General features: G+C 42.0%; 1 protein-coding gene across 1 annotated transcript in view; it reads right to left on the bottom strand.

The window, feature by feature from the left end:
* Positions 1-3,688: 3,688 nt before the first annotated feature.
* Positions 3,689-12,313, bottom strand: part of LOC120062165 (probable E3 ubiquitin-protein ligase MID2) — a 96,487-nt gene continuing 87,862 nt past the window's right edge. Inside the window, exons 7-8 of the mRNA XM_039011971.1 lie at positions 7,620-7,749; positions 3,689-7,214 (exon numbers count right to left, since the gene is read on the bottom strand). Of these exons, the coding sequence (XP_038867899.1) occupies positions 6,800-7,214; positions 7,620-7,749 (545 nt within the window). The 3' untranslated portion in view covers positions 3,689-6,799. The remainder of the gene's footprint in view (positions 7,215-7,619; positions 7,750-12,313) is intronic.

A 12,313-nucleotide genomic window follows, 5' to 3' on the forward strand; every position in this document is an offset into this window, starting at 1 on the left:
GAGAGGAGGAGGATGGGGAGGAAGTGGAGGAGATTGAGGAGGAGGAGGTGGAGGAGGAGGAGGAGCTGGAGGAGGATGGGGAGGAGGAGGTGAAGGAGAAGATGGAGGAGGAGGAGGATGGGGATGAGGAGGATGAGGTGGAGGAGGTGGAGGAGGAGGAGGAGCTGGAGGAGGATAGGGAGGAGGAGGTGGAGGAGAAGCTGGAGGAGGAGGAGGATGGGGAGGAGGAGGTGGAGGATAAGGTGGAGGAGGTGGTGGAGGCTGAGGAGGAGGAGGAGGTGGAGAAGGAGGAGGTGTAGTGGTGAGATAAGTATGCTATTGGAATGATCCGTCATGCAGAAAACACATGCTGTATTGTACAAATATCCATTTCACATCTCTTGTATTTGACCTTTGAAATACAGTGTATGTTTGAAGTCATTTTACCAATACAGCACCTTTCCTTTCCCTGAGCTGTTGTCTTTAAACATTGATTGCTATTGTTTAATTTAACAGTCCTTAGCATTGGCCCAGCTCTAAGTGATGTCTTCCAGATGTCAACAAGGAATACTGATGTTCTCAGAGAGAGAAATTGCTCTAATTCGCTACAGATTAATACTGAACTAAACAGTCATCTAGAGACTATCCCTTTCCTCCTACCTACAGAGTACTACTGAACTAAAGAGTCATCTAGAGACTATCCCTTTCCTCCTACCTACAGAGTACTACTGAACTAAAGAGTCATCACAGACCAGCCCTCTCCTCCTACCTACAGAGTACTACTGAACTAAACAGTCATCTAGAGACTAACCCTCTACCAAACCGGTGACATTTATTTTTTTATTTAACTAGGAAAGTCAGTTAAGAACAAACTCTTATTTACAATGACATCCTAGGAACAGTGGGTTAACTGCCTTGTTCAGGGGCAGAACGACAGATTCTTACCTTGTCAGCTCTGGGACTCGATCTATCAACCTTTCGGTTACTAGCCCAACACTCTAACCACTAGGCTACCTGCAGCCCCTACACTCTAACCACTAGGCTACCTGCCGCCCCTACACTCTAACCACTAGACTACCTGCCGTCCCTACACTCTAACCACTAGACTACCTGCCGCCCCTACACTCTAACCACTAGGCTACCTGCCACCTCTACACTCTAACCACTAGGCTACCTGCCGCCCCTACACTCTAACCACTAGGCTACCTGCCGCCCCTACACTCTAACCACTAGGCTACCTGCCCCCCCTACACTCTAACCACTAGACTACCTGCCGCCCCTACACTCTAACCACTAGACTACCTGCCGCCCCTACACTCTAACCACTAGACTACCTGCCGCCCCTACACTCTAACCACTAGGCTACCTGCCCCCCCTACACTCTAACCACTAGACTACCTGCCGCCCCTACACTCTAACCACTAGACTACCTGCCGCCCCTACACTCTAACCACTAGACTACCTGCCGCCCCTACACTCTAACCACTAGGCTACCTGCCACCCCTACACTCTAACCACTAGACTACCTGCCGCCCCTACACTCTAACCACTAGGCTACCTGCCACCTCTACACTCTAACCACTAGGCTACCTGCCGCCCCTACACTCTAACCACTAGGCTACCTGCCGCCCCTACACTCTAACCACTAGGCTACCTGCCCCCCCTACACTCTAACCACTAGACTACCTGCCGCCCCTACACTCTAACCACTAGACTACCTGCCGCCCCTACACTCTAACCACTAGACTACCTGCCGCCCCTACACTCTAACCACTAGGCTACCTGCCACCCCTACACTCTAACCACTAGTCTACCTGCCGCCCCTACACTCTAACCACTAGGCTACCTGCCGCCCCTACACTCTAACCACTATGCTACCCTGCCGTCAACATGACTCATGAATGGCTAATGCAGGGTTGTGTTATCTAACGCTGCCTTTGATATGTAATTAGATCAACATTTCATGTGGATAGAGGCAGATGCACACATGCAGTGAACATTTTGTTAGTGTCGGTTGGTTTTCCTTCTGACCGGGAAGTTGAGTTTCTGGTTGCCAGCATCGTGCAGCTGCAAGAGGCAAAGCAATTAAAAAGCCACTAATGAGAGGAATATAAATGTTTCATTTTTTTTTCTGGGAGGATTTTCCCCAAATGCATTGCATGTTGACAATGATAAGAGCCATTATTACACAAGGGTGTTCTGCCGTCATCAGACTTGGCATGGAACAGACAGAGACCTATGAGCCATTCCATGCCAAGAATAAAAACAATTACATTCAGGCCAGAAAGAGAGACCTGAAGTGCACATTAATTCCCAGTGCCAGGGACAGCAGATGAGGGGTACAGGGCGATGCCCCTCCAAACTAACCCTGGGCCCTGTATGCCCTGCCAGTCCAGCAGGCCTCTCTGATACCCATGCCCACAACCCCCAGGCCTGAAAATGCAGGCTTAGACAACCCCTCCCTACAAACCCATGAGATGCTTAGCTACTTGCTGAATGATGGCATGCTATATCTTTCTGTCCATCACGGAAGTTACAAGGTCCTCCGTTCTGAGTCCAGTGTCTCGACAGATGTTATCCACTAATATCTCCATGAGACAGCTACACAACAGACCTATCTATGGAAGTGAGGATAATAACAGAATACAATAACTAATGACTTTTTAGAATAAAACTTTTAAATTGAACTTTTAAGTTCACATAAATAACATTAGTTAATATATTTTTGTATTTTATAAAATGTTATATAATATAATTTTCTTTCTACGAGTCAGAGATCTTTTGAACCAAAAGTGTTGATGTAGTTTTCCTGAACATACAGCTGTTGTTTTGATTCAAATATCAGAGGAGAGAAGTAAACAATCTATTTCTAGAGCTGTAAAAAATTATTCCTTTTAGAAACACAACAGAAATGCAAAATGATGATCTATTCCATCATGTCTAGAAGGTGACTGAACTACAAAGAGAGAGTCAATTATTCTCAGTATGTTTATTGATCCCGGTAGTAGTAGTAGTAGTAGCACAAAGCACAGCAAAACTACCTGGATGATATGCATGAACACAGACGTCTCAATAAAGTTGTCTATTTCAAATGGACATTTTGTGATGAATGTGTTTCTATAAAAAACCTTTGTGAGATACACAGACTGTATGAACCAAGTCATGCATGCGGTAGGTGACCCAGTCAAATGCACTTCTTGTACAACGTATCTTGTCAGTTTAGCCCAGGAATCAGCAGCCACAGTTTTCACCTCTGATGTTTTCTTCAAATTGATCGTCTTTCTGATAATTCAAGAAACGTCCCTTACGGAAAAAGATTGCAGTCAGAGTGCAGTATAACGGCAGTACACTGTAGTATAACTGTAGTTAGAATGCAGTATATCTGTAGTACACTGTAGTATAACTGTAGTTAGAATGCAGTATATCTGTAGTACACTGTAGTATAACTGTAATTAGAATGCAGTATATCTGTAGTACACTGTAGTATAACTGTAGTTAGAATGCAGTATATCTGTAGTACACTGTAGTATAACTGTAGTTAGAATGCAGTATATCTGTAGTACACTGTAGTATAACTGTAATTAGAATGCAGTATATCTGTAGTACACTGTAGTATAACTGTAGTTAGAATGCAGTATATCTGTAGTACACTGTAGTATAACTGTAGTTAGAATGCAGTATATCTGTAGTACACTGTAGTATAACTGTAGTTAGAATGCAGTATATCTGCAGTACACTGTAGTATAACTGTAGTTAGAATGCAGTATAACTGTAGTACACTGTAGTATAACTGTAATTAGAATGCGGTATAACTGCAGTACGTTGCAAATACTGCGTCCAAAATAAGACTTATTTTTTTACTGCAGTAATTTTGCAGTGTAACTGCAGTTATTCTGCAATCACTGCGTCCAAAATACCACAATCGACTGTAGTTACTACACTTTTACTGCAGTTTTAAAAAACGGCAATCTTTTTTTTTGTAAGGGCTAACATTCCCAAATCTGCTGCTAGAGAAATGAGAGAGCAAACACCTCCGCTTCAGTCAATACTGATATTACCCTTAATAACAGCATTTAACTGATGTTATGTCTTATGTAGCTGTTATAAAGGCTTTATGAATGCATACGTAAGGGGGTCTACGGTGAAGTGTTACCACCTGTTATAATCCAAGCAGTGTTATTTAAAAGACCTCTGACCTCTTGAGTCCAGTATTCAGCTAGCTCTTTAAATGGAAGACCATTCTCAACGGCTTGAACTGGTGTTCTGTTAGGTCCATAATGGAACTCACCATTCTCATCTTACTATTGAACCGCTGTGTTCTGTTGGGTCCATAATGGAACTCACCATTCTCATCTTACTATTGAACCGCTGTGTTCTGTTAGGTCCATAATGGAACTCACCATTCTCGTCTTACTATTGAACCGCTGTGTTCTGTTGGGTCCATAATGGAACTCACCATTCTCATCTTACTATTGAACCGCTGTGTTCTGTTGGGTCCATAATGGAACTCACCATTCTCATCTTACTATTGAACCGCTGTGTTCTGTTGGGTCCATAATGGAACTCACCATTCTCATCTTACTATTGAACCGCTGTGTTCTGTTGGGTCCATAATGGAACTCACCATTCTCATCTTACTATTGAACCGCTGTGTTCTGTTGGGTCCATAATGGAACTCACCATTCTCATCTTACTATTGAACCGCTGTGTTCTGTTGGGTCCATAATGGAACTCACCATTCTCATCTTACTATTGAACCGCTGTGTTCTGTTAGGTCCATAATGGAACTCACCATTCTCATCTTACTATTGAACCGCTGTGTTCTGTTAGGTCCATAATGGAACTCACCATTCTCATCTTACTATTGAACCGCTGTGTTCTGTTAGGTCCATAATGGAACTCACCATTCTCATCTTACTATTGAACCGCTGTGTTCTGTTGGGTCCATAATGGAACTCAAGACTCACTCCAGCCTTAAAGTAGCTATTGTTTCTTTGAAGATGCTTGAGGATGGACCAGTTAGTTACAGATCCATTCATAGGTCTGTCTCTCCGTCTCCCACTTTCACGGTGCCAAAGACAAATCTGCCTGATGGTTAGTTTGTACTTTCGAATTAAAAACAGGAACTTAAAAAAACAGGAAATATGACATTTAGCATGGAAAACTAAATCCTGTGTCTGAAATGGCACCCTATTCCCTACATAGTGCATCATTTTTTTGTTTTACATTCAAAAGTAGTGCACTATATAGGGAATAGAGTGCCATTTGGGACAAGCCCTAAATACCTTTATACGTCCTAAATACCGGCATCAGGACGGTGGCGTCATCAGTAGTACGAGTCTGTCTGTTCCCAATATCTTCACTACTACGTTTAATTCGATGAACAAAGAAAACACCCGTTGGTTTTCAGTAAGTTAACACAGTTAGTATCTAAAGTATTACATCATGCTAGTTCAGTGGTTTTTCAGCTACACACTACTTTCTGTTTTCTCTGCATAATAAATATAACTATTGATTGTCTTGATCAGACCCACTACGTATTCAATCCCTGAATATTGAGGAAAATCATTAAAAATCATAGTCCACACCACCAAAGCCGTAAACAAAAAAAAAAGCCCAAATAAATACTACGTATTTGGTGATGTAACGCTTTACTTATTTTGAATGATGTCATAGATGGACAAGGTCTTCTCTGTGGAATCTTAACCATATCTGGGGAAATGTTTTGTGATTTTCTTCAATAGAAATCGGATGGTTTCTATGAGAGATAGACTATCGGGATGGTAACTGGTAGACAAATTACAGATCTACATTGTCTTGGGACTTTATACAAATCAACGGCCAATAACAACACACCCCTTTTGGAATAGGTAAACCTCGACCAAGGATTGGATGTGAGGGGAGGTGGTGGAGCTCCGTGGTGACTGTGAGAGATTCTATAGGTCAGGAGTCAAGAATTACCTCATGATAACCTGGAAGTGAACCAGTGAGGGATTCTATAGGTCAGGAGTCAAGAATTACCTCATGATAACCTGGAAGTGAACCAGTGAAGGGCAGTGAAGTGGGATCCTATAATGCAGCATGCTTTTCTCACAGCAAAACAGAACTAAACAAAACATGAAGTGTGAACCAATCACAGAGGAAATACAGATCATGCTATGACATCAAAACCGATAGCAAATCGGATGTTATAACCCTCTCTTCCCTCCCTTGAATATTCAACTTTCGTAATTTTTTCATCCGTCAGTTTTGTTAATTTCACTGTGTTACAAATCGCATAAACCTCATCATCTTATCCCATTTCTATAGAAGATAAATCCACTATGCTATCTAGAGGAAGAACAACCATGTCCATATACATTTTCTGTCTTTTTTTTTAAACACTGAGGAAATAAAGACCAATCTAAAAAGTGTCCCATGAATACATTGAGAAGAAAATAAACGCAAACCAACTTATTATTCATAAATAATTAACGTGTTTTCCTCTATTCAATCATGATCAATAAAGTTTCTTATAATACAAGACTAGTAGTCACATAATGCAAGTCAAGCTTCTGTGTTGATTTGTAAATATCATAAACAACAACACACATCCTCACACTGAGACAAGTAGTAGGTCATGTAACAAACCACCCATGAAGAGAAAAGAGGAAAGCTGGGTAAAATGAGGAAGAGGAGGAAGTAGGATGCTGAGGAGAAGAAAGATTCAACCCCATTGGCCCACAAACTCAGGAAGTATGTGAGTCTAGCCCAGCCCAGTTCAGAGTCCAGTCCAAGCCCTTGTCGGTCTCCGGGACTGGGAATCACCCCAGTCCCGGACTCAGTGACAGCCCTTCAGACCCGACATGTAGGGTGACTCCTGCTGACGACACAGGGTCATCATCCCCTCCTGGTGTTCCTCAGGGCAGTCCACAAAGTCCGGCACCGGAAGCCCCGAAAGGATCATCACTGACTTGTTCCAAATCATGAAGGTGGGCGCCACGGGGAGCAGGAAGCTGACCTCGAAGGTGTGCAGGTGTTGGGAGTTCATGGCGTCGTAGAAGGACAGGGAGTTGTTGTCGTAGTCCAGAAGGACTCCCAGACGTCGGAGCTGGTGGCTGGCCTCCACCAGCATCTCCTTGCCATTGTGACGCACCATGAAGTTGTTGTTACAGCGGGAGAACACCCAGGAGGAGGAGTTCTTACCACTCCACTCGTTCTTAGGGGCTGACTTGTAAGCCACGCCCACAGCGTACCTGTCAGAGGGGATTACAGAGTGTCAGGAAGGCGTAAGCTACGGACAACAAAACACAAGTGCATTTTATCAATGTCAATTTGAATGCACAGGAGACACCATGATGAGATCGTGAGGCCCATTGTGAGGCCCATTTTGTTTTAAGTATCTGTGACCAACAGATGCATATCTGTATTCCCAGTCATGTGAAATCTATAGATTAGGGCCTTTACATTGACTGATTTCCTTATATGAACTGTAACTCAGTAAAAAATCTGCGGTGTTTATATATTTGATTCACATATTTTGTATCGATAAAGCTTATTCCACCACTATATGATCGAACGGGAGGAAAATGAAGTGTTTCTGCATGAAGCCGTGTGGCAACGAACAGTGCACATACAGTATTATCAAGTTCACAACTCACCAGGTGGAGGCGCCCAGCAGCACCTCCCAGTAGTGACAGCCGCTGTCGATGAAGACGTTTCCTGCTGCTCCGTACGACCCCGTGCTGCTGAAGCGTTCTGGCGTGTGGCTCTTCTTCAGAACAACACTAACTACAGTAAACAACACTACCCTACAGTACTACAGTAAACAACACTACCCTACAGTACTACAGTAAACACACTACCCTACGTATACAGTAAACAACACTACCCTACAGTACTACATAAACAACACACCTACAGTACTACAGTAAACAACCCTACCCTACAGTAAACAACACTACCCTACACGTACTACAGTAAACAACACTACCACTACAGTAAACAACACTACCCTACAGTACTACAGTAAACAACCTACCTACAGTACTACAGTAAACATCACTACCCTACAATACAGTAAACAACACTACCCTACAGTACTACAGTAAACAACACTACCCTACAGTACTACAGTAAACAACACTACCCTACAATACTACAGTAAACAACACTACCCTACAGTACTACAGTAACACACTACCCACAGTACTACAGTAACAACACTACCCTACAGTACTACAGTAAACAACACTACCCTACAGTACTACAGTAAACAACACTACCCTACAGTACTACACGTAAACAACCATACCCTACAGTACTACAGTAAACATACACTACCCTACAGTACTACAGTAAACAACACTACCCTACAGTACTACAGTAACACACTACCCTACAGTACTACAGTAAACAACCTAACCCTACAGTACTACAGTAAAAACACTACCCTACAGTACTACAGTAAACACACTACCCTACAGTCTACAGTAAACAACACTACCCTACAGTACTACAGTAAAAACAACCACTACCCTACAGTACTACAGTAAAACAACACTACCATACCAGTACTACAGTAAACAACACTACCCTACAGTACTACAGTAAACAACACTACCCTACAGTACTACAGTAAACAACACTAACCTACAGTACTACAGTAACACACTACCCTACATACAGTAAACACCACTACCCTACAGTTTACAGTAAACACCACTACCCTACAGTACAACATAACCCCACTACCCTACAGTATTACAGTAAACACACTACCCTACAGTAACACACTACCCTACAGTACTACATAAACACACACCTACAGTATTACAGTAAACAACACCACTACCCTACAGTACTACAGTAAACAACACTACCCTAACAGTACTTACAGTAACACACACACCCTACAGTAATACAGTAAACATCACTACCCTACAGTACTACAGTAAACACCACCTACACCTACAGTATTACAGTAAACACCACTACCTACAGTACTACAAGTAACACCATACCTCAGTAAACAACACTACCCTACAGTACTACAGTAAACCAACACTACCCTACAGTATTACAGTAAACAACACTACCCTACAGTAACACAAACACTACCCTACCGTAAACAACACTACCCTACAGTACTACAGTAAACACCACTACCACTTACAGTATACAGTAAACAACACTACCCTACAGTACTACAAGTAACAACCACACGACCCTACAGTACTAACAGTACACACACCCTACAGTACTACAGTAAACACCACTACCCTACAGTACTACAGTAAACACCACTACCCTACAGTACTCAGTAAACACACTACCCTACAGTACTACAGTAAACAACACTACCCTATCAGTACTACAGTAAACAACACTACCCTACAGTACTAACAGTAAACACCACTACCTACAGTACTACAGTAACACACACTACCACTCCAGTACTACAGTAAACAACACTACCCTACAGTATACAGTAACAACACTACCATACAGTAACTACAGTAAACAACACTACCCTACAGTATCTACAGTAAACAACACATACCACAGTACTACAGTAAACACTCAACCCTACAGTATTACAGTAAACACACTACCCTACAGTACTACAGTAAACACACTACGCCTACACGTACTACAGTAAACAACCACTACCCTACAGTATACTACGTAAACAAACACTACCCTACAGTACTACAGTAAACAACACTACCCTACAGTACTACAGTAAACATCACTACCCTACAGTTATAACAGTAAAACACCACACCCTACAGTACTACAGTAAACAACACTACTACCCTACAGTACTAACAGTAAACAACACTACCCTAACAGTACTACAGTAAACAACACTACCCTACAGTAACTACAGTAACAACCTACCCTACAGTATTACAGTAAACACCACTACCCTACAGTACTACAGTAAACAACACTACCCTACAGTACTACGTAACAACACTACCAACAGTACTACAGTAAAACAACACTACCCTACAGTACTACAGTAAACATCACTACCCTACAGTACTACAGTAAACAACACTACCCTACAGTACTACAGTAAACAACACTACCCTACAGTACTTACAGTAAACAACACTACCCTACAGTACTACAGTAACAACACATCCCCTACAGTAAACAACACTACCCTACAGTAAACAACACTACACCCTACAGTACTACAGTAAACAAACACTACCCTACAGTACTACAGTAACAACACTACCCTACAGTCACTACAGTAAACACCTACCTACGTATTACAGTAAACACACACTACCCTACAGTAAACAACACTACCCTACATATACAAACACTACCCTACAGTAAACAACACTACCCTACCAGTAAACAACACTACCCTACACGTACTACAGTAACACCACTACCCTACAGTATTACAGTAAACAACACTAACCCTACAGTACTAAGTCAGTAAACACACCACATACCCTACAGTATCAGTAAACAACACTACCCTACAGTATTACAGTAACAACACTACCCTACAGTATTACAGTAAACACAACTACCCACAGTATACAGTAAACACCACTACCCTACAGTATTACAGTAACAACACTCCTACGTATACAAACACAATACCCTACAGTATACAGTAACACACTACCCTACATGTATTACATAAACACACACTACCCTACAGTACTACAGTAAACACACTACCCTACAGTATTACAGTAAACAACACTACCCTACAGTATTACAGTAAACAACACTACCCTACAGTACTACAGTAAAACACACTACCTACAGTAATTACAGTAAACAACACTACCCTACAGTAAACACCACTACCACTACAGTAAACAACACTACCTACAGTAAACACCACTACCCTACAGTACTACAGTAAACACCACTACCCTACAGTATTACAGTACCAACACTACCCTACAGTACTACAGTAAACATAACTACCCTACGTACTACAGTAAACACACTACCCTACATTATTACAGTAAACACCACTACCCTACAGTACTCAGTAAACAACCTACTCCTACAGTACTACAGTAAACACCACTACCCTACAGTATTCCAGTAAACAACACTACCCTACAGTAAAAACACCACTACCCTACAGTAAACAACACTACCCTACAGTATACAACAACACTACCCTACAGTACTACAGTAAACACCACTACCCTACAGTATTACATAAACACCCCTACCCTACAGTTACTACAGTAAACACCACTACCCTACAGTATTACAGTAAACCCACTACCCTACAGTACACAGTAAACCCACTACCCTACAGTATTACAGTAAACAACAACTACCCTATCAGTAACACCACTACCCTACAGTAAACACACACTACCCTACAGTAAACACACTAAAACCTACAGTACATACAGTAAACAACACTACCCTACAGTACTACAGTAAACAACACTACCCTACAGTATACAGTAACACAACCTACCCTACAGTAAACACACACTACCCTACATACTAACAGTAAACTACACTACCCTACAGTACTTACAGTAAACCACACTACCCTACAGTAAACAACACTTACCCTACAGTACTACAGATAAACACCACTACCCTACCAGTATTACAGTAACACACCACTACCCTACAGTAATACAACCCTACCCTTACAGTAACACACTACACCACAGTACTACAGTAAACACCTACCCTACAGTACTACAGTAAAAAAACACAGTACCCACAGTACTACAGTAAAACAACACTACCCTACAGTACTACAGTAAACAACACTACCCTACAGTAACACATACTACCCTACTAAACAACACTACCCTACAGTACTACAGTAAACAACACTACCCTACAGTAACAATCACCTACCCTACAGTACTACAGTAAACCTACCCTACAGTAACACACTAACTACAGTACTACAGTAAACAACACTACCCTACAGTACTACAGTAACACCACTACCTACAGTACTACAGTAAACAACACTACCTACAGTAAAACAACACTACCCTACAGTAAACAACACTACCCTACAGTACTACCAGTACACACTACCCTACAGTAAACAAAAAACCCCAACTACCCTACAGTACTACAGTAAACACCACTACCCTACAGTAAACAACCACTACCCTACAGTACGACAGTAAACAACACTACCCTACAGTACTACAGTAAAACAACACACACCCATACAGTACTACAGCTTAAACACCACTACCCTACTACAGTACAACAGTAAACAACACTACCCTACAGTACTACAGTAACAACACTACCCTGCAGTACTTACAGTAACACCACTACCCTACAGTAACCTAACACTACACCCACAGTACTA

Source organism: Salvelinus namaycush, chromosome 17 (genome assembly GCF_016432855.1).
Source record: "Salvelinus namaycush isolate Seneca chromosome 17, SaNama_1.0, whole genome shotgun sequence".
NCBI lineage: Eukaryota > Metazoa > Chordata > Actinopteri > Salmoniformes > Salmonidae > Salvelinus > Salvelinus namaycush.